At 40.8% G+C, this 24,365-nt stretch overlaps 1 protein-coding gene across 2 annotated transcripts in view; it reads right to left on the bottom strand.

The window, feature by feature from the left end:
• ZZEF1 (zinc finger, ZZ-type with EF-hand domain 1) overlaps positions 1-24,365 on the bottom strand; it is a 106,996-nt gene that overhangs the window by 81,325 nt on the left and 1,306 nt on the right. For both annotated transcript variants that reach the window (XM_014541948.1, XM_014541947.1), the window contains exons 2-9: positions 18,209-18,353; positions 14,448-14,642; positions 11,580-11,751; positions 10,443-10,642; positions 7,700-7,910; positions 6,803-6,919; positions 5,512-5,690; positions 3,553-3,651 (exon numbers count right to left, since the gene is read on the bottom strand). In XM_014541948.1, coding sequence (XP_014397434.1) covers positions 3,553-3,651; positions 5,512-5,690; positions 6,803-6,919; positions 7,700-7,910; positions 10,443-10,642; positions 11,580-11,751; positions 14,448-14,642; positions 18,209-18,302 — 1,267 coding nt within the window. In that variant the 5' untranslated portion in view covers positions 18,303-18,353. The remainder of the gene's footprint in view (positions 1-3,552; positions 3,652-5,511; positions 5,691-6,802; positions 6,920-7,699; positions 7,911-10,442; positions 10,643-11,579; positions 11,752-14,447; positions 14,643-18,208; positions 18,354-24,365) is intronic.

Genomic DNA, 24,365 nt, shown 5'->3' with positions numbered 1-24,365 from the left:
AGGAGGGAGAGATAGAAACATCATTGATGAGAGAGAACCACTGACTGACTGCCTCCTGCACACCCCCTACTGGGGATTGAGCCACAACCTGGGAGTGTCCCCTGACTGGGAATTGAACTGTGACCTCCTGGTTCATAGGTCGACGTTCAACCACTGAACCACATTGGCTGGGCAATCAGGCTCTTTTTAAATAACACTGCCACCAAATACACATGTAAGCACAAGAAGGAAGGAAGAAGGGAGAGAAGGAGGGAGGGAGGTAAAATGAAACCTTTCTGCTTCCTTTTACTGGTAAAAAACAAAACAAAACACAGCTCATGTGTGTAATTGTGATATTTTAAGGCAACATTTGTTTTGAAACCATGCACCCTTACTCAATTTATGATCTTAAAATGCCAAGGGGGAAAATAACCAATCACAGATTTAAAGAATTTAATAAATCTACCCCTTCAGTTATATTGGCAGCACCCTGCATTCCTTTAAAATACCAGACTGTGGCGTTGGCTCCCAGGAAAGTCAGCCCTCTAAGTGCCAATGTTGGGGTCCTCAGGCACTCTGTGCAGCAAGTGGCACTAGTCCAGACCTGATAGTTCTCGCAGCTGGGGAGTTTACAGTGTACCATGAAAAGGGCTTTCCCCCCTCTAAGAGGAAGAAACCAATCACTCCTCAAAACCTAGCAGTTCTGGCTGAGAGGACTTTCCCCTGTCCCACCTGTGTCCTCAGGCTCAGCTTTGGTAGTACAGCAAGACCAAAACCTACTGGAGTTACAAGACCCAGATAGTGATGGCTGTTGAGCAAGCGGCCAGGAGAAACTGAGTCTCCTCCCCATACCATTCACATCCCACACACACAACAAAAATAATAAATCCACAAACTACTACTAGTTCACAAAACCCATCCATCCCAGGGAGAAGAGGTACATGGATAGGACACAGGGAGAATAACAAAGTATTCAAATCAGACCAGGCATAGTGCTGGCAAATGCTTTTGATAGCTACAGAAAAAAACGTGGTTCTTGCAAACTTAGAATAGCGTTAAAAATGCACATACTGATTTTTAAGACAATGAGAGTACTCTGTATAATATAATGAATAAATGTCATTATAAATTTGTTTAAACCCACAGAATATGCAAAGAGCCTTTGGCAGAGTGGTCTGGTCTTGCCTTTCCTGGATGGGGGAGGGGGAGAAGGGAAAAGGAAAAGAGCTGCCACGGCCTCCTCCCAACCCTACTTTGGATTCAGGTGATTCAGCGGCCTGTGGTGGCCTTCAGTATCACAGGAAATGGATGCAGTGAAGAAAATGTCTTTGCAGAGGTTGAGCTGCTCAGGAAGGAAGACTGTCTACTGCAAGGGTCTATTGCTTAAGAAGACTAACAAGTAGAGGAGGTGCAACAGGGAAAAGCACATTTTCCCAGAGGTCTTTACTTCATTGGTACTAAGAATGAATACAGGCCCGGCCAGCATGGCTCAGTGATTGAGCGTCGACCTATAAACCAGGAGGTCACGGTTCAATTCCCGGTCAGGGCACATGCCTGGGTTGTGGGCTCGACCCCCAGTGTGAGGCATGCAGGAGGCGGCTGATCAATGATTCTCTCTCATCATTGATGTTTCTATCTCTCTATCCCTCTCCCTTCCTATCTAGAATCAATAAAAATATATTTTTAAAAAGAATGAATACAGGAAACAGACCAGAGAAGAGGGGACATAGAGAATGTGTGAGATCTGTGTTGCTGTAAGGAAAGCAAAGGACGAACCAAACTCAAAGCAGTAAGGCCAATTCCTTTCAATTTTTCACAATTGCTAGAACATTCCACTTCCTTTACTGAATTAGCAATGGCTGAGAGGACTTTCCCCTGTCCCACCTGTGTCCTCAGGCTCAGCTTTGGTAGTACAGCAAGACCAAAACCTACTGGAGTTACAAGACCCAGATAGTGATGGCTGTTGAGCAAGCGGCCAGGAGAAACTGAGTCTCCTCCCCATACCATTCACATCCCACACACACAACAAAAATAATAAATCCACAAACTACTACTAGTTCACAAAACCCATCCATCCCAGGGAGAAGAGGTACATGGATAGGACACAGGGAGAATAACAAAGTATTCAAATCAGACCAGGCATAGTGCTGGCAAATGCTTTTGATAGCTACAGAAAAAAACGTGGTTCTTGCAAACTTAGAATAGCGTTAAAAATGCACATACTGATTTTTAAGACAATGAGAGTACTCTGTATAATATAATGAATAAATGTCATTATAAATTTGTTTAAACCCACAGAATATGCAAAGAGCCTTTGGCAGAGTGGTCTGGTCTTGCCTTTCCTGGATGGGGGAGGGGGAGAGGGGAAAAGGAAAAGAGCTGCCACGGCCTCCTCCCAACCCTACTTTGGATTCAGGTGATTCAGCAGCCTGTGGTGGCCTTCAGTATCGCAGGAAATGGATGAAGTGAAGAAAATGTCTTTGCAGAGGTTGAGCTGCTTAGGAAGGAAGACTGTCTACTGCAAGGGTCTACTGCTTAAGAAGACTACCAAGTAGAGGAGGTGCAACGGGGAAAAGCACGTTTTCCCAGAGGTCTTTACTTCATTGGTACTAAGAATGAATACAGGCCCGGCCAGCATGGCTCAGTGATTGAGCGTCGACCTATAAACCAGGAGGTCACGGTTCAATTCCAGGTCAGGGCACATGCCTGGGTTGTGGGCTCGATCCCCAGTGTGAGGCATGCAGGAGGCGGCTGATCAATGATTCTCTCTCATCATTGATGTTTCTATCTCTCTATCCCTCTCCCTTCCTATCTAGAATCAATAAAAATATATTTTTTAAAAGGATGAATACAGGAAACAGAACAGAGAAGAGGGGACATAGAGAATGTGTGAGATCTGTGTTGCTGTAAGGAAAGCAAAGGACGAACCAAACTCAAAGCAGTAAGGCCAATTCCTTTCAATTTTTCACAGTTGCTAAAACATTCCACTTCCTTTACTGAATTAGCAATAATCAAAGCAGAAAAATGACTAGAAAGGGGACATATGCAGGAGACTAACTGGCTGGCCAACACTCACAAACACCCCGCTGGATGAGGAAAAGAGCTACCGCAACATTGAAGAGAACATCAGTGATTATCATGCTGACACTAGGGAAGGAGTGAGGCTTGCTTCCCACACATCAAATGCCAGACTGGCCAGACTGAAAATACCCTCTTCTTAAATTATGTTTTCAGCTCTACAGTGCTACTGATCCACTGAGTTTCTTAAACTTTAAGATAACATAATAAACAATCTGAACTTTGAAAAGGTAACTTTTTATATTCCAAGAGAAAGAGTCCTTGCTTTCCAAAGGCTCTCAAATACTTTGTTTACAGGTGACTGACACCTAGCAGATTATAGTGCTGTAGTAAAGAAACCACACCAATGGTTCTGGGACCACTGTCAATCTGAAGGGCAACGTGACGTGATGACTGTGTATCCTGAAAATCTCAGTCCAGCGTGCGATTTCACAAAGCTGTCTAGGGAGCTCACTGTGGTTCTTTTCATTCACTGGAAACAGATCCACCACTCACCATCCCTCGTCCATGGTTCAACAAGGAGGTTTTCAGGTCCCGACTTCTCTTCTTTTCCTTTGACATCACAGGCCTGCAAAGTCAACTGGAGAGGCTTACCTGATCACAGGGAAGAGAGAGAGTGCATTAAGCCAGCGCTATGAGAAAATGAAAGCTATTTAAAATATATTTTTTAAATATGTCCCCTAGAAAGGGGACATATGCAGGAGACTAACTGGCATACTGAAGACCACCACAGGCTGCTGAATCTGAATCCCCACCACCAGGGGAAAGGGAGTACCTGTGGCCACCCAGATTGCTGACTAAAAATTTACCCATTTAAAAGTTAAAACAGCCCCAGCCAGTTTGGCTCAGTGGATAGAGCGTCAGCCTGCGAACTGAAAGGTCCCAGGTTCGATTCCGGTCAAGGGCACATGCCCGGGTTGTGGGCTCGATCCCTAGTGGGGGTCTTGCGGGAGGCAGCCGATTCATGATTCTCTCTCATCATGGATGTTTCTGTCTCTTTCTCCCTCTTCCTTCCTCTCTGAAATCAATAAAAGTATATATATATATTTTTAAAAAAGTTAAAACAGAGAAGTAATATTAGACAACAGTTGACACCATCTTCTGTGCTTTTCTAGAAGACAAAATACAGCTTATCTTCCTGAGTTTAAGAAGAGCTCTCTAGAATAACCACTAATCAGAAACAAAGCAAACTGTAAGATAGAGATTAATACCATAGATTCAATATATTTGGAGGTGGGAACATTCCCAAAATACTATTTTGGAGCCAATAATTAATTTTTATTGTGATTGCATTTAAAAATATAAATAATGTCTTAGGGGTTTGAGTCTTATTACTTTAAAACACCTCCAGACAAATTTTTAAAGTTCTAAGAATTGTAAAAATCAACATTTGCTATGATAATCTGAAAACTTTCCTTTTTTCCTTTGTTTTAATAATATAATGAATACCCATGAACCTCTAACCCAATCCAGAATTAGAACATTACCAATAACGAACATTCCCCGCCCCTCCCCCCAGTAGTCCTCCCTATCCAGTGCTCCCTGCCCAAATGACTGCTTATCTGAATATAAGCAGTATATTCCAGAAACTATGTATCCCTCCCATCCAGCCATACTGCTATGGGCCCCCAACCCCTCCAAAAAATGACCTTTCCAAATTTAGGAGAAAACCTGAATTTATAAGACATCAATTGTCTGACTTCAAAAACTAAACATAAAATAAATTAACTGATATTAAGGCAAAGGTACAAATACCATAGCGGATATATCATAATAATGCCTCTATTACTGAAGAGGATGGGATCCAATCTGTACTTCGTGGACAGAAACTTTAACACAAGAGGCTGAATGGCAAGTAAGTTGTTCCTCACATGCCAACTGTAGTCATTTGGGAGTAGCTGTATGGGCTTCCCTGTTGAGAAGGATTAGGAGGCCCCATCCTGGGCAAATAGAAAAGTGTAAGATAGATTGCCCAGGAGGGGAAAGCGGTGGCAGGCATGTACGTATGTCCATATATGTCCTCCAATCAGCTATCATAGGGATGCATTCTAAGACAAGGATCCTTTGCATTGTGTCAGGGTTAGTTCCCTCCCTCTTGCAGGTGAGAGGTACTCAAACTTCCCAACCTTCTTGGCCTACATAATGAGACACTCCTGTACTTCACCAAAGATGGCTATGACCAAATGGCTACCAAGCCTGAGTGATTAGGCCAGTAAATCCTGGAAGTACAGCCTAGTGGACACTCAGATCCTCTTCTGCTGATGCTGCCATCAATAAACCAACATCCCCCTTCTTCCTCCCAACCCCAGTGAAAGAAGGTATATTCATCCAGGAATTGTGGTATATCTACAACAACTCAGTGTACAAACTACCCAAAAAGATAAGAATATGCCAGAAATTCCCACATGGACAATGGTTTTATGACTTGTCCATCATGCCTATGGCACTCCTTACCATATTTAAGGAGTAGGTTCTGCCTGACTGATGCCATGGATGAGATGAGGGACGAGGCATCATAGTGTGTGTCCAGGTGGTCTGTGACAGTACACAGAGAGCTCAGCACTTTAGCAACACTTCCTCTTGCTAGTGCAAAAGCCAGGAGAGTCAGCTCCACCTCTGGGGTAGAACAGCAGCTATAAACAAAGAGCAAAACACTTCACTTCTTAACAACATGAGAAAATCCAAGTAAGCTCAAACCCCATGTGAATTTCACCTGAAGTAAAGTCAACCTGCCATGTGCTTCCAATATGTTTACCAGAAATACTTTTTCAAAATCCTTAAGATAAACAAAAGAAAAACTAAACCAATCCAGAGAATCAGATAATTAAATCCTCACTTCTGTAACCTTAATCTGTAAACATTAAATAATACTAATATCAATTTTAACAAGTCAAACTTTACAAATCAAAAATAAATAAATCAAACATAAATAAGCAACTGCAATAAGCCTCTGCTATTAAGAAGGCTTGGGTAGCCCAGACGGTGTGGCTTAGTGATTGAGCATTGACCTATGAACCTGGAGGTCATGGTTCGATTCCCGGTCAGGACACAGGCCCAGGTTGCAGGCTCGGTCCCCAGTGGGGAGCGTGCAGGAGGCAGTTGATCAATGATTCCCTTTTATCACTGATGTTTCTATCTCTCTCTCCCTCTCCCTTCCTTGCTCTGAAATAAATAAAAACATATTTTTAAAAACAAAGGCTTGGGTAATTATTTGGCTTGGCAAGAGAGGTAAGGGTTTATTTCTTCAAGCACCAAAAACATATTTTAGATCAACTGCACATCACATTATTCTGCCTTTTTCAAACACATGACCATGAAACTTTAAAAACTATCCAGATGGCCCAGGGCCTGGTTTTCTTTCTAATATAGTAATGTCACTACATCAGAGCTAAATGTTCCTACCCTAAGTGATCCCCACTATCAAGGTGCCCTTTCCCAGTTTTATAGACAGTCAGGCTTCTTAGATCTGTGCATAGAGTAAGCAGTTCTGAGTAAGGCCACAGGCTGGGGATGTACATGAACTGAGAAGTTTTGTACTTTGTACTTTGGGACATCTGTTCTAGGTGAATCAGAGGACTACTCCCTCTTTACCCCCAATTCCTAAGGTCAGGTGATATTGCCAGATAATGGAATTTATACCAAAAAGGAAACATTTTTAATGCAGATCTTATACATTTTTAGAAATTTAACAAGCATATATACCTTCTATTTCCCACAAATCCCACCCCATCAACCTTGACTTTACCTAGTTATCCTTATGAGGAAGCTGTCCACTTCTTCCAGAACGTTGGGAGACAGGAAAGTTGAGCCATCCGTAGATCCCGGTGAAAGAGACAGTGGAGGCATGTGCTGCAGTGCCTTCCTAGAAGGGTAAAATGTAAAATCAGGACAAACCCAGGCAAAAAAATAAATTTAACAGTGTATCAGACAAAAAAGAAATCATCAGAAAGCTTGTCTCGATAAGTCCTTTATAAACAAACAAAACATGTTATATAACATACATCCCTTTTTCCCCCAGTCATCATGGTGCTAAGTAGTTAAATAAGGTTTCTTTCTATACATACAATACTAATACATCATTGCTTCTGAAGCTGGTTGTTTTGCCTTATATGTTATTACTGGGTCTTTTTGCTCTAGCAGTTTTTAAAAAGAAAATTTTCAAAGGTGTTCTACATTTAAATATAAATAAGTATAGTGGTCTTGAAAAGATTTCATTCATTAGTGAAAAGGGCCCCCCTTGGAACCTGGAGTCCAAAGACCTAGATTCAAATTGATCCATCACTGCCTGGTCATGTACTCAGGGAAGATCACAATATCCTTATCTATAAAATGGAGATAATTTTTACAGATACATTTCATAATATGCCTGTAATACTATACAGCATCTGAAAGTGCTTTATCAACATAAAGTGCTATATAAATGTGAGCAACTGTTACCCAAAGGATAATAGGAATGGCATGTGTGATTGCTTCACAGGACTAGAGTTGCAGGCATAAACAGGAAACAACAGGGCATCTGGGGCTGAGCTGCTGACTAGGTCTCCATGATCAATGATCAACGGTTGCTCAGTGACTGTTCCTAATGGGTTAGAGAAGAACAAGTGTACCTTGAAGTAACTAGAAAGCAGAGAGAGTAACTTACTGAGTATTGCGCAGCACTGTCTGGACAAAGGCTGGATTTGTCTCCATGGAAGCCGTCACCAGAGATGTCAGCAGGGACCAATACCATATTGCAGAAGCATCTGAGACTGAGACCCCAGACTTCTTAACTCTCTGAAAGCCAACAGCCCTCAGACCATGAATTCTAGTGTCACATCCATCACTAAGACAACGCTTTATGTTAATCTGAACATCTGTCAAGTACAAACAACAAATTTAGTATTGGATTAGCTTCTTTAGTTCAGCAAAGCTAGGCTCCCAACTAAAAAAACAGCAAAATAGTATTCATATTTCAAATATAAAATTCTGAAGCTACACCTTGATGCCAGAAATAAATAATGTATACAATGAGCTAGTATATAATAAACTTGTCAAAAAAGCACTGACCAATCTAAGGAATCATAGGAATAATGTATAAGATTAAGAATGGCCTGCCCTGGCTGGGTTGTTCAGTTGGTTGGCGCATCGTCCTGTACACCAAGAAGGTTGGGGGTTTGATCCCCAGTCAGGATGCATACAGGAGGCAACTGATCAATACTTATCTTTCACATCGATGTTTCTTTCCCTTCCCCTCTCTCTAAAAATCAATAAAAACATCCTCAGGTGAGGATTAAAAAAAATTAAAGGGGGCTTAAATCTTTTCATCACAAAGCTTCATTGGGATTTATGAGTCCTAAAAATTAACACAAACAGCATTTTAAAAATCCTGATTAAATACATAGTAAGAAAATTTATAGAATTTTTTTCTAGAGTTCTGAAATTTGGATTTAGTTATAAAGCAGTAGCTAGGTCATAGCAGTTGTAAGAATTTATTTTTAATAATCAGGTCCAAATAAATGACATAGGCATGACCCACTTTTAAGAGCTGTCATTAAATTGCTTATTTGGGTTGGAGAGGAGAAGGTCAGAGTTAAAAAGGACACAGTGTAAGACAGGAAGCTTCTACTCCACAAGTGTAACTACTTCTCTGCCTAGCGGTGAGACACAAAGACTCTACCTCCCTAGGCCTCAGTTCCTTTGGGCAAAGTAAGAACACTTCTTTTGGCCCAGGAAAGCTTTAGAAGAAATGAGACAAAACACGAAGCATTCCAGTTGCCTGAATGAAATAAGCCTGGAAAGAAATCACAGAATTGTGATTATTTCCAAAATGCTATATGTGAAGCAAGATTTTAAGAGTACAAAAATAGAAACAACCTAAATGTCCAAGAATAAGAGGGGAGGTTAAAATTAAGGCATATTTGTACAACACTAAAGGTATGCATGACTATATGATATGACATGTTAAAAAATTACAAAAGAGCAAGTACAGAATATCACTATTTTTGTTAAAAGACATGTAGAGACAGATGTAAATATATGTACACAACCTTTTTTTTTTTAATGTGTGTGTACATATACACACATCATACACAAATACAAGAAAAGGTCTGAAAGGATCCACGCCAATGAATTCACAGTGACAATATCCCTGGGTAATGGGATTTTGAGTAATTTTTGTTTATCTATATTTTTCTAATTTTCAGTAAGAAAACAAGAATAAAATATTTTTAATTTAGAAAGGCTTTAGCCTTAGCTGGTTTGGCTCAGTGGATAGAGCATTGGTGGTGGGCTGAAGAGTCCCAGGTTCAATTCTGGTCAAGGGCACATGCCCGGGTTGTGGGCTCGATCCCCAGTAGGGGGCATGCAGGTGGCAGCTGATTGATAATTCTCTATCATCATTGATGTTTCTCTCTCCCTCTCACTCTCCCTTCTTCTCTGAAATCAATAAAAATATATTTTTTAAAAATAGTGAATACATAAATAAATAAGGCTCTACTGCCCTGGCTGGGTGGCTCAGTTGGTTAGAGCAGTGGTTGGCAAACTCATTAGTCAACAGAGCCAAATATCAACAGTACAACGATTGAAATTTCTTTTGAGAGCCAAATTTTTTAAACTTAAACTATATAGGTAGGTACATTGTTATTAACTTAATTAGGGTACTCCCAAGGCTTAGGAAGAGCCACACTTAAGAGGCCAAAGAGCCACATGTGGCTCGCGAGCTGTAGTTTGCCGACCACTGGGTTAGAGCATCATGCCATACACAGAAAGGATGTGGATTTGATTCCCAGTCAGGGCACATCCCTAGGTTGCAGGTTCACTCCCCCGATCGGGAAGAGTATGGGAGGCAACCAATCTCTCTCTCTCTCTCCCCCTTCTCCTCCTTCTCTTTTTCTCTCTCTCCTCTCTCTCTCTCTCAAATAAATAAAAATTAAAACGGTTTTACCTCTTCTCTATACTTTTAAAAACACTAAACAGGTGAAATCATTTCTTGTGCATCATGAGAAGCATATCAAATCTTCAAAGAAAAACTAAAAGCTTTGCCACCTCAGAGGTCTTTGTGCTAAAAAAGATTACAGTGGGGCCTTGACTTACGAGTGTCCCGACTAACGAGTTTTTCGAGATACGAGCCGTCTCTCGGCCTTGAGTTGCGAGCTAAAATTCGGGTTACGAGCCAGCTTCAGATACCCCACCGCTAGTTGGCACAGCGAACATCACAGTGAACGCCACAACATCAGCCCAGCATCACGTGTCTCACTCGTTCACTTTTTGATTTGACATACGAGTAATTTGAGTTACGAGCTCCATCACGGAACGAATTAAACTCGTAAGTCAAGGCCCCACTGTACTTCCTTCCTCCTTCCCAATCCCCTTAGTTAGAAAGGCAAGATGCTTCTTGGTTCACTCACAGAGCTGACTGATGTTAGCATTTTCCAGCAGTGTCACGTAGCCAGTGACATTGCTGGGAATGTGCACGTCACGGACTTCCTGAAGATCGCTGGCATTCCTTCCCACTGCTACTGTCACCTGCTGCGGCATGTAGCTCTGGTCAGTGGAAGCCACTGCAATGGATAGGTGCCTAAGTACCACATCTGGCTTCATTTTTAAACTGGAAAAAATGGAGAACAGAAACAACAAATGTTTACATAAGTCAAGAATTGGCAGGTTCCACAAGTCTCATCTCCGAGACCTTATATTTGAAATTCCCAAAGATTGATTTTCCTAAAACCAACTTACTTGAAATGCTGGCTATTAGTTTCGAAGTTCTTATGGCTTTCCCAAATCTCTAAAATTCATTTATCTTCAAGATTAACCTTATATTTCCTTTTAAGCTATTAGTACAGGCAGGAAAATACAATATAAACATTCTGATAAAATCTGTTTACCTGGCAAGAAGCAAATTCTAAACTGTATCCAAAGAACTAAGCATATGCCCTCATCTACACATTAGATGGCTAAAGATCATATGTACCCTCTATGACAAGACATGATAATTATTTATATTTCCACCAACTGAAATTAGCCCATTCTCTGAAGGGATAGATGAAAATTTACATAGCAGCTTCAGAACTTCTAGAAATATCAATTTCACTCTGGGATTCCTGACTACCCTCTTCCTCTTCTAAACTAGCCAACTCAGTTGATACTAATTGTTTTTAATGTTCAGAAAAAAAAATCTTAAAAAGTGAAATCACATCTGATATAAGAAAAGTACTTGCCCATTATACCATTTTCCTGAGAAAGTAGTGAAAAAAATCTAAAATCAGTATCATAAAATATTAGTCAAATGCTATTTTCTCCCTTAAAATATCAAGCAAAGAAATTATCTATGTTTATGACCATGTGAACCAAGTTACATATTACCTGATGCTTTTACTTGATTCTTAAAGCACCTTCATAAATAATCACAATAAGAAAAACACAAGGCAATTAAGTAGAAAATATTTTAAAATTAAAAAAAATTTTTAACCCACTGATGGGATAAGAGAAAGAAAGCAGGTAATTTTCTTGAACTTTCATTCAAAAATTGGTATCATACCACCCACCGAATCCAGTGTGAGCGGGCACTGCCATCTGACTGCCAGTAAGATGATGTTTCTCCATTTGTCATCTTATCAATGTCTGTAGGGTTGGAGGATGTTTCTATATAAGCATAGCACTTTGCTATTGACTTGAGCTTATCCATCTCTGGGCTTCCAGTTAGATCTCCAGGGCTTTCTGCAAGAAAAACCAGATTTTATCATATGACATCTCTTTCACAAAGGCAGGGGGGAAAAGGAGGAATCATTTAAAATATATATATTGATTTCAGAGAGGAAGGAAGAGGAAGAGAAATAGAAATAGAAACATCAATGATGAGAGAGAATCATTGACCGGCTGCCTCCTGGGGATCAAGCCCGCAACCTGGGCATGTGCCCTTGGCCAGAATCGAACTTGGGATCCTTCAGTCCGCAGGCCGATGCTCTATCCACTGAGCCAAACTGGCTAGGGCAGAAGGAATCATTTAAAATACCCAGCCCCTTTCCCCAGCTGCCAGTATGTGCTTGGTCCTTCCGAGGGAGTTAAGGCCAAGTTGGGGTGAGGCCCTCACTTCATCCAGCGCTCGCCCAACACTTGCCCACACCATGGCCTCCCCGTCAGAGCTCGCCGGCTTCTACTCTGCCCTCATCCTGCATCATGATGAGGTGACGATGTAAATGTTGAACCTTTCTGACCAGGCTTGTTTGCAAAGGCTCTGACCAATGTCAACATTGGGAGCCTCATGTGCAGTGTGTGGGTCCTGCTCCTCCACCACTGCTGCCTCAGCTGAGGAGAAGAAAGTGGAGGCAAAGAAAGAAGAATATGAGGAGTGTGATGATGACATGGGTTTTGGTCTTTTTGACTAAAACTCTTTTGTGACACGTGCAATAAAAAGCTGAACACTGGGAGGGGAAATCTAATAGAAATATGCTTGGCACTTGGCCCTAGAAAAAAAGTTCCTTAAAATCTCCTTCCAAAGAACCCATACAAATCAGAAATTGGCCAAGGACCACTCCATGAGCTCATTATAGCACAATACTTAAATCACTGATGTATTTGCAAAACCATGCCAAGAGAAGAAAATGGTATTTTATAATTTAATTTACATTTCTTTAATTATGAGTGAAACTTTTTAAGCTACTTGTTTGTAGGACATTTGTATTTCTGAGTATGAGCTGGTCCTACCCTTATCTATTTTCTACTGGGTCATAAGTTTTCTTATCAATTTACATTATTTCACATACATTATATAATGTATATATACACATACATATAGATGATATATACTGAGTGTATACTGTGAGCTGGGTACTCTTCCATACATGTTTTATGTATTAATCCATTTTGGAGAAGAGGAAACTAAGGCCCAAAGAGTTAATTGCCCAAGATCAGTGTTAGTAAAAAACTGAACCTGTCATATATTCTTCTTGTTTTTATTATTTATTGTTGAAAGTATTACATATGTCTCCTTTTCTCCCCATTGACCTCTCCCAGCCCACCCCCATCCCGTCATAATATTCTTGTGCCCTAGAATGTCATTTGTCTTTTCACTCTGCTTACATTTTTTGCCATACAGAAATTTAAATTTGCATATAGTCTAATTTATTAATCTTTTATTTTGTAGTTTCTGAGTTTCCTGCACTGCTTAGAAAGGGTTTTCCATGTCAGGGTTTTTATAAATTGGAACTATTTCCTTCTAATACTCTTAAAGTTTTCTTTTTAGTTGAATTTTTTTATCCATCTGAAATTTAGTGAATAAAATATGTTAAGATTCTAGTTATTTTTTCTCCAGTAGCTAACCAGTTGTCCTAACCCCACATGTTGAGTCATTCATCTTGCCACCTGATCTGTAATACTGACTACTAGTATATCTGGTACTACATTCCCACATGTACTGAACTCTATCAAGTTCCACAGACCTGTCTATTCACATTATCAACTTTTGTTGCCATCACTAAGTGAGTCTATAGTGGCTTCCCTCATTTATTCAACAGCTACTCCTAGAGTAGCAATTAAGTGGCAAGCACAGTTCCAGGTGCCATGGGTAATGAAGTGAACAAGACAAACTGCAAGTAAATAATAATGCTAAAACTTCAGATGATGTTAAGTGCCATTCAGACCACTAGACCTGCAAAAGTAATAGTGACCAGAAGATGAGGAAAGGGCTCCATGAAGTTCCATCTGAGCAGATGCCTGAATGACAAGAAACCAGTGTGTTAAAAAGGAAGGAAGGAGTGGTACATCTACACGATGGAATACTATGCTGCTGTAAAAAAGAAGGAACTCTTACCATTTGCAACAGCATGGATGGAACTGGAGAGCATTATGCTAAGTGAAATAAGCCAGTCAATGAAGGAAAAATACCACATGATCTCACACATTCATGGATAATAGAGACCATTACAAACTTTTGAACAATAATAGATACAGAGGCAGAGCTGCCTCAAACAGATTGCCAAACTGCAGGGGGAAGGCCAGGGAGGGTTGGGGGGCAGGAGGGAGGAGGAAGCCAAGCTTCCCGGCCGGCTCTGAGCTCCACTCAAAGCAACAAAGTTTCAATTATAGAAGGTAAATAAACCCCAGATACCTGCTTCCAGTTTAAGCAATAAAAAAAAAATAAAAAATAAAAAATAAAAAAAAAAAGGAAGGAAGGAAAGAAGGAAGGGAGGAAGGGAGGAAGGGAAGGAGGATGGAAGGAAGGGAGGGAGGAGAGGGAGGGAGAAGAGGAGGGAAAAGGAAGAAAGAGTGAGATGACATTCTTATGTGACAAACTGGTCACTATGACATTTTAACAAATAACGGCAGGGAGAAGGGGTGCTCATCTGTTACTAATACTACATTTGAAAGAAAGGATGATAGAATTTTCAGGACACCCCATTCACACACATATGTACCTTTTTCTTTTTGTACCAGTTCGTCCAGAGACTCCTTCAGAACAGAAGCCCTCATGGTGCACATGTTATTGCAGTGGTCCAACATGGGGTAGGGGATGACCATACTAGAGAGCCGATTGCGATGCAAAAAGCGCAGGATCATTGACGAGTGAACGCCCAGGCCTTCCTTGGACTCCGAAAAAATGTCTATGAAACCTAAACAAACAAAATCCATTTTTAGTGTTTTCAGGAACCCACCACAATAGTTTCCACATCCCCTGCCTGGTGGCCTATCTAAAATGGCTGAATTAAAAGCAGCCATTAAGAATCTTCATTGAGCCCTTGCAGGTGTGGCTTACCCGAGTTGCAGGTTCCATCCCCGCACTAGGGCACATGCAGGAGGCAACCAACTGTTGTGTATCTCTCCCATTGATGATTCCCTCTCCCTTCCTCCCTCCCTCTCTTCCAGTCTCTCTAAAAATCAGTGGAAAGAATATCCTCAGGTGAGGATTAACAACAACAAAATTCACTGATATTTTCAGCTTTAATCATTTAAAAATCTGAACAAGTTTTTAAGAAATAAACCAATGGTAATCTCAATTTAAAAATTAATTTCATTTGAGTTTAATAGAATTTTAGAAGACTTAGAAGAATAATGATTATTTGTTTCAACCCAAACTTCAAAAAATTATAAGTAGTTAAATACTAACTAGAAATTTTTAAAAGTTTTGCATATAGAATATGGGCCAGGAATAGCTTACTGCATTAGTGAGCAAAAGCATAACAGCTTTAATACTAAGCTAAATAAGACAATGGTAATAATACAACCACTACTCTGACCACAATTTCTGATGGCATTTTATAGTTTATCAGGTACTTCCACACACATTATCTCACTCGGTCCTCACAGTGAGGTTGGGGGAGGGACAGGAGGGCACCAAAATTACTGGTATCCTTGTTATGCAACTGAGGACAATGAGGTTCAGGTGACACCAAGACAACAAAAAAGGGTAGGACTGGGAATACCCCTTTACACTGTCTCCAGTGCTCCTTCCACCATTACAGTTTTCTCTTTCCCATGTGACTCCTCTGGACGCTCCGCCATCTGTCCTTCCCTCTGGCCACTGTACAGGCTCTGACCTCAACATCTCCCGTTCATACACCTGCCCAGATTTTCTAAGTAGCTCCCCTCACCACCCTTTGTCTGACATTAACCCAAGTAATCATATAAAAACACAAAACAGACCATGTCTACTCCTGTTTAAAAGCCTTTCTTGATTCCCCATAACCTACAATAAGATGCCTTGAACTGAGGTGCCCAGAAACCAAAAAGAATGTTAGGGCCAAGTAAAGAGACGATAAACATGACGGCTTTGCCTGGAGCTCAGATACACTTGTAGATCTGAGGGGTTTTCTTTTCTTTTTTTATTTTCTGGTAAATCATAACATACATAGCAAAAAGTACCTATAATTGTATCACTTAATGAGCTTCCACAAACTAAACACACCCAGGTAAGCAGCACCCAGAGCAAAACTCCAGAAGCCTGTAGGAGAAATTGTTTTTAAGTGTAAAACAAACAGATATGTTAGAGTGGATGAAACATGAGGCTGAGGAGAAATTTTGCACTTGAAGCAGCTCATTTTGATTATGCCCCTACACAACCCTGAAGACACTGGTTTGACCTCCCAAGTAAGACTCAGAGTCCATGCCATCCCTTGCCCTCCTTTTACAGTTTTCTTTTCTTAGCAGATTCCCACAGTAATGCCCAAACCTCACATTATGACCCTGCTGATGCTGCACTGATTTCCCAGAACCCATGAGAAAAAACAGACTGATTCTTGTAATGAGAAATATTTTTTCATATGTTGGAACAAGCAATTGATTCAGTAAAGGTGCTGTTTCTCGTTTAAATTCTAAGCACTCCCCTGGCTGGTGTGGCTCAGTTAGTTGAGCATCGTCCTGTGTACCGAGAGGCCCTGTTGGATTCCAGGTCAGGGCACATGTCCTGCTTGCAGGCTCGATCCCTAGTAGGGGGCATGCGGGAGGCAGCCAATTGATGTTTCTCTCTCTCCCTCTCCCTTCCTCTTTGACTGAAAATCAATAAAAACATATTTTTTTAATATATTTTATTGATTTTTTACAGAGAGGAAGGGAGAGGGATAGAGAGCTAGAAACATCGATCAGCTGCCTCCTGCACACCCCCTACTGGGGATGTGCCTGCAACCAAGGTACATGCCCTTGACCAGAATCGAACCTGGGACCCTTCAGTCCGCAGGCCAACGCTCTATCCACTGAGCCAAACCAGTTAGGGCAAAACATATTTTTTTAAAAAAATCTAAGCACCAATACAATGAGATACAAAAGGAACAAGTTTCAGTCTGGATTTGAAAAAGAGACTCGGAAACTGAAATCCTACCAAAGAGGTGACTCAGCTTACTAAGATTTGTCCAAGATTGTGATAAAACAATTCTTTTAAGTTGGGTACTGACAGAACATTGTGAGTAGAAAGTCCTAAGCCTTGGATCTGGAGCCCCAATTTTTCTAACCTAATCTCCCCTCTCCCCACAGTCACCTTAGAGCAAAGTACACAAAGTGTCATCTGTTGGTGGGTTCCCTGGTCTCCCCTTCCTTCCCTCTCCTCCCAAAATATCTCTTTGGGGTATTCAAATGAAGTTCCTGATGCTGTCACAAGCTAGTAACGCAAAAGTGTGAGTAATATGTAAATGCCAAGATATAAGGTAGCTAAACATAACTCAAAACATAATTTTAATTGCCATGAGAGTAGGAAAAAGTTAATATGTAAGGCTTCCTATAAAAATTATACAATTAAATTTTATAAAAATTATATAATTAAAGACAATTTAAGGAAGAATGGAAATATGCATTCTTCGGTGGAATACAGAAACCACCCTTCCTTGCTTAATACATCATCAGCAGTAAGCCAGAGGTCAAGGGCAATCAGATTTACAATTATGTATCTATCAAATCTTCCTCCGTTGCTGCCCTAGCTTGGCTCTATACTAAGTATTATGACTCCAAGGGCACAAAGCAGGAAAACTTCTTAGGTAAGATAATCAGAGCCTAAAAGGATGGTGTGTAAAGTTTTTTTTTCCCCTTTCAATTTGTTTTCTCACTGGAGAAAAAAAGGTAATTTTATTATGATGATTCTGTCTTCTGAGCCCCCAAAAGAAACCATACAAAACCAAAGTTTTTCCATATGTACAATGTAGAAAAAATATTGCTTAATTTCAAGCTATTTTTATTCTTACTTAAAGTTCAGGGTGAAAGCTTTCTAAAAAAAAACACTGAGTGCCTACCATGTGCCAAATTATGTACTAAATGTGAGGACACAGCAGAAATAAAAGGTCCCTACCCTCACAGAGCTCACAGTATAAGAGTGAAGATAGGCATTTAACAAATAAGTAATTACTTAGCTAATCACAATGCTACTATGTTGCAAAAAAGAAATGCAGGATGCTAGGAGAAAGTACAGTAGGGGCCAGGAAAGGCTTCAACAGAGTGAAATAACGAGACCCGCTAAGAACGGCAGTCTCATGACAGAGGTTCATAAAAACGGTAGAACTGCTCAACCATCACTGTACTGGGGGACAAAAGAAATGATTACATTGAACAGAAGTAGTTCAGATCATATGCCTTATGAAGTACCTTTATTTCACAGTGCCCACAAGCTTGTCTAATTACAACCCATAATACTGCAAAGTTCATTTTGGCTCAGAGAGAGTGCCCTTAGGCATTAGGCACTCAGATGAAGGCCTTATACCTGGAACAAGAGAACAAGCTTGAAGTTGTCTGATGATGTGACTCAGCTCCCCCTGAAGATTAGCTCCACTGGAATTCTTGAGGGCCTCCAACATGCTCTCAGCATCAACTGTCCCATCACCTTCAGCATCAAATTGGGCAAAGGCCTACAAAAAAGAGATGCAAGAAAATCAAGCTCCAAATTTTGAAAAGAAAAAAAATTTTTTAAATTTTATTGATTTGAGAAACATCAATTTGTTGTTCCACTTATTTATGCATTCATTGGTTGCTTCTTATATGTGCCCTGACCAGAGATTGAACCAACCCATAATCTTGGTATTTCGAGACAATGTTCTAACCAACTGAACTACCCGCTAGGGCCTACAATTCTTAAGGCCAATCATTTTTGTTGTTGTTGTTGTGGGGCAATTCCATATATGTCATTCAAAGAACAAATAAATTCAGGACAGTAATTCACTGTGCTTTGCAGATATATGTATATAAGTATTACTACATGTATATACAATTTTATCATCTCATCTCTATTTCAAGAGAGTACTCCCAAATAATTTCAGAAGAAAGCAACCAATACAAAATTTTTCACCTGGTTACAAAGTGCTAAATACAAAGCTAGAATGAGAAAGAATTGGCTTAGAGTAACACCTCAGCTAAGCTGGGCCTTTGCTTTTATTTTTTTTATTTACTTATTTTTTAAAATATATTTTATTGATTTTCTACAGAGAGGAAGGGAGAGGGATAGAGTTAGAAACATCGATGGGAGAGAAACATCGATCAGCTGCCTCCTGCACACCTCCTACTGGAGATGTGCCCGCAACCAAGGTACCTGCCCTTGACTGGAATCGTCCCTGGGACCTTTCAGTCCGCAGGCCGACACTCTATCCACTGAGCCAAACCAATTAGGGCAAAGGCCTTTCGTTTTAAACACTCTTCTGACATATCTACTTCACAGTCCTGTTTTCACTGACCTTTAGCCATAATCTAACTTGCTCTTTACCCATGTTAGGGCCATCTGAGGAACTGAGTACAGCATGGGATTTGGTTTGAATCCTGCTCTGTCACTACCTGGCTATGTGACTTTATACATATTTCTTTACCTCCATAAGCCTCAGCTTCTTGATCTGAAATATCACCAAACTCACAGGCTGCTGCTTGGATTAAGTAACAGGTGAACAGAGCCAATAGTGAAAGCACAGCAGCATTGCAAGTGTTTCCCTTCTCCTGTCTAGTCTACAATGTTACCCCCTTCATTGCTTCTGACCCCATTCCCTCTTATATCCTATAAGACTTTCCTCATTTGGTAACTGCCCCTATTCCCAGATCTCAAATCCTCCCTCATCAGTGGCTTCTTTTCTTCTGCTCATACATTCACTCACAGACATCCCTCACCAGGAAATACTTCAGGAGTCTCCTACCCTCTTTTCTAAGCAATCCTCTCTCTTCCTTAAAACTCCTGCTCCTTTTCCTTATTTTTCTCCTTCACGAAATACAAAAATGTCCTACTGAGGTTTCAAACGAATACAAATACCCCTATTCCATCACAGACCTCTGAACAATGCAATGTGTAATAGGGACATGTACAACCCCTTGAATTGGGATCCAAAAACCAAGGACATAAATGCAGGATGGGGGACAGAGATTGGAAGCAACATGTGAGAAGGTTCTCGGCATTCTTTTTGCCTCTACTCAAGGTGACAAGATTATCCAAAAAATTAGTAGGGTTAAAGACTTTACTAATCCTATATAATAAAAGAGAAACATGTAAAATTGACCGTCCCTCTGCTACGCTCACCAGCCAATCAGGCATGGGTATGCAAATTAACCTGACAAAGATGGCGGGTTAATTTGCATGCACAGGCGCCGGGCAGAGAGCAGAGCGGGAGAGCCGGTGGAGTGTGGAGGGGCTTGGGGAACTTGGCTCCCCAAGCCGCCAGACGGAGAGCAGAGAGGAAGAGCTGGCGGCTTGGAGGACTTGGCAGAGTGGGAGGCCATGGGACGGAGACAGAGCAGGAAGGGAAAACCAAGAGCATGGGGAGCACCAGGAATTCTGGGAATAGTAGTTCTGGTGGCAGCCCCAGGACTGGAAGCGGAAGCCCAGAGCGCAGCAAACCTTTTGAGCTCGGCGTGTCAGCATTTTGAAAAACCCTAACTTAACTCTGGTGCCGTGTCACATATAGAAATTTTTTGATATTTGCAACCATAGTAAAACAAAGATTTATATTTTTGATATTTATTTTATATATTTAAATGCCATTTAACAAAGAAAAATCAACCAAAAAAATGAGTTCGCGTGTCACCTCTGACACGCGTGTCATAGGTTCGCCATCACTGTCCTAGACACTAGAACAAAGTGAGCCTGGAGCAAGTTACTGTTGCAGTAGGGGATGGAGGGAAAGCAAAGGTGAGAGACATAAGTAAAATCAGAGTGTCTAGGAAAAATTGAAGGGAAGATATCCTAAAAGTTCCAGGAAATCTCCACGAATGAAGCGAAGAAAAAAATTGCCTCTATTATTCTGTGAGCAACAAACCAAACTGAGTTGGGGTCTCAGACAATTTGCTCATATGATTGCAAAGACAGACAGAAACTCCTGGATTGGAGAGGGCTCCCCTGAGGGCTCCCAGATTGGAGAGGGTGCAGGTCGGGCTAAGGGACCCCCACATCCCCCAGTGCACGAATGTCATGCACCAGGTCTCTAGTCTAGGTATAATGTTCTAAAGGATAGAAGATATCCTATTCTTTTCTGATTAGACCAAATCAAAGAGCCTGAGTTAGTTTGGAAGCTACACACCAAAAGGAAGAGTTACAGGCCAGTTGTTTTGTAGAGCATTTCTCAACTTGGGCTGTGTGATGCTTCCTCATGATTAGATTCAGGTTATGCATTCTTAGCAGGAGTACCACAGAAGTGACCCTGTGATCTTCTTGGTACATAGTATCAGGAGTTGATTTGTTCCATTACCACTGAAGTTACTTTTAATGACTTGGTTAAGATAATGTCTGCCAGGTTTCTGCATTTTAAAATAGCTATTTTGGGGGGTTCATTTGAGATCTTGCTCTCTGGCATATGTTGTTATTTTAGCTCAAATAAACTCTTAAAATCCTCATAGAACAAGCTTGCAAACAGCAGATTACCCACCCCTCGTCTGGCCTATGAACCTGAGTTAGGCTCCTTAGGGGCACCATCCATCCTTTCTTCCATCAGAAACCAGGGATGAGGCCACGTAGGTGTTCTGCATGTGTGTAGGTTGCAGTGAACTCCTCGGATGGTGGAGGGGCAATCCCGCAGTGGAGCAGAGTGGCTCTGTTTGTGCCACTCTGAGAGGAGCGTGGGGTACCTTTAGTCCCCCACTTTTAAATGAGTAGACAGCCCAGGACCACTAGACATTTGAGGAAATGATTAATATGAAACAGAAAAAACAACTTGGAGAAAGAAAGGACTATTCAAGGAGAAGAAAAGAACTATCATTAATATCTTGAGAGAAATATTTTAAAAGATATTTTTAATGCCAGCTTTATTGAGGTTTAATACAGTGAGTTTTAGTATATTCTGTGTAGCCACCACAACCACTAATAAAAAAGGATATTACAACCATGAAATAACAAAATACTAATATTAAAAACAGGCTATTCAGAAAAATTTTAAAGCTCTTGAAAATTAAAATATCAAGGCAAAATAAAAATATTGACAGATTTTGGAAGACAATCCTTATTAGGCTGGAAGACAGAGTTAACTAAAGTGCCCCAAAAGTAGAGTAAAAAAGACAAAATGATGGAAACTGAAAAAGAAAAGAAGAAAAATCAATCCAGTACATCCAACATCCAAATAATGAGCTCCAGAAAAAGGGTACACAGAAAACAGAGAGGAGGAAATCACAATTGTTATAGTTCAAGATAATTTCCCCATACAAGGGACAAGAGTTCTGAGACTAAAGAGGCTGAATACCCTGCACAACGGATTAAAGCACATCATAATGAAATTTCATAACACTGAGAGGAAAGAGAAGTCCCTACCTCCAGGAGAAGATGCAGTTCCAAGTAAAAGGCTAAGAATCAGAATGGGACTGATTCAGCAGTTACACTGGAAGCCAGAAGGCAAGGGGAGCAGGACCTTCAACATTCTCAGGGACTCTCCTAACCCAGAAGTCATACTCAGCCCAATACCATCAACTGTGAAAGAGAATAAAAACATTCCTACACAAAAAAGAACTACTTAACACTCCCTTGTTCAGAAAGCTACTAGACGAGGATGTGGCCATTTGAAGGAATACACCAAGAAAGAGGAAGAATGGGATCCGACCAAGAGAATGAATCCCCAGATAATGGAGATTCTCAGATGCTACCTGCACAGGAGACCTAGAGAATACCAAGTTTACGAGTAGATTGAAGCAGATCAGAAGGCACTAGGAAGCAGGCTTTGAGAACATGAACTGATAGAATACCCATGTAACTGAACATATTGAATGTTTGTGTGAGAAGAGATTTAGAAAATCTGGGGTTAAATTAATGGTAAAAGACAAAAATATTAAGTAAAAGAAAAGTACCAATTTAATGGTTAACGCCAAAGAAAATGTCTAATAAAGGAAACGTAACCATGGAATACTACACGGCCAAGCTATGAATAAAATTTCTATAATAATGAACATATCAAGAGTGATCTAAAAAAATTGAAACAAGGGAGGACAAGAGATGTGCAGGTATAGACAAGGACAGGAAGGTGAAAGACAACTAAAGTCTCAAAGTCTACAGTGGGAATAAAATGGATATAACCTAAACCTAAAAACTCATAAAGAATATAAACACAGTCAGACTAAAAGGAAATCTGGATTGGAGTATGATGTCAGATTTACTGCTTACTCTGAGACCTGGGACAAGACTCTGGGCCTCTCTAAATCTCAATTCCTCTTTCCACCCGATCTTTCTTCATAGCTTATCGTGAGGATCCAAAGACTTAGCAAAGAAGACTATGCCTAGTAAACCGCAGAGAGCTGTTGTTACAATCTAGCTAGAAGCCGTTATTGCTCTGTAGAGAAGAAATGGAAGAGTGGGCTGGCTGACTGCAGATTTGCATCCATTTGCCTTGGTCTGAGGGCAGCATGCGACAGGACATAGGCCATTCCTATTGAACCTCCTTGACCACTACTGAGATCAAGACCATGGTACATACATGAGAATGTGCCAAAATCATCACAGACCAGAATTGTGTGCCCAGACCAGCAGAATGCAATGCAGTGGGCATAGGCTGCACGCTAGTTCAACTTGGGAGAAACACACTCCATCAGAAGTCCAAAGACCTGGATCTGGTCCCAGTTCTGCTACTTATTGACTGAGAGGACCACTATCCATTTAAGGCCTAGTTCACTCATCTGTAAGACTGTCTCACATCCCATGTCTAAGTGAAATAGTAAAAGGACTCTCACCTAGAAGGAGTAAACAATCTAGTGTAAAACAAAAATAGAGAAAAATAACACTACTGACAGCAACATTTATTGAGCATTAAGCATGTGCCAGGCACTGTTCTAGGTGCTTCACATGAACTAATTCATAATCCTCACATCAACTAGGTAAGGTAGATAGTATTATTATGCTTGTTTTATGGGTGAGGCAACTGAAACAAGAAGTGGTCATATAAGTCGATCAAGGTCACATGGCTTGAGGGTGGAACTAGGATTTGTCCACAAGCAGGCTGACTCCAGGGCCCAATTCTCAAGCTCAGTCTAAAGAACAGTAAAATAGGTAGACTTATAAAGCAGCAAACTCGCTGATACCATTAATAGGCTAACTACAGGTGTCCAGGATATTACAGAAGGGAATCCCTTTATGGGGGAAGAGAGACAGGTTGCATGCAATGGTTACTAAGGTCCCAGCCAACTCAGACTCTAGATTAGGTGCCAAACAAGTATCATCCCTCCGATCTACCATGTTCCCTCTCACCTAAGAAGGTACAGCACATGCTGTACCTTTCTTCCTTTGCCTGGAAAATTCTTCCAGCCTCTCAAGCTTTGGTTTGGTGAAGCCTTTCTCAAACTCCATTCTACTATTAAATGCTTCTCTGTGGTCCTTTTTTAAAAACATTGTTTTAGCTTATTTGTTTGTTTGCTTATTTATTTACTAGAGGCCCGGTGCACAAAAATTTGTGCACTTGGCGGGGGGGGGGGGGGGGGCC

Source organism: Myotis brandtii, unplaced genomic scaffold (assembly GCF_000412655.1).
Source record: "Myotis brandtii unplaced genomic scaffold, ASM41265v1 scaffold284, whole genome shotgun sequence".
Classification (NCBI taxonomy): Eukaryota; Metazoa; Chordata; class Mammalia; order Chiroptera; family Vespertilionidae; genus Myotis; species Myotis brandtii.
The sequence above is the reverse complement of the archived record's forward strand: the minus strand, read 5'-3'. Positions and strand labels throughout refer to the sequence as shown.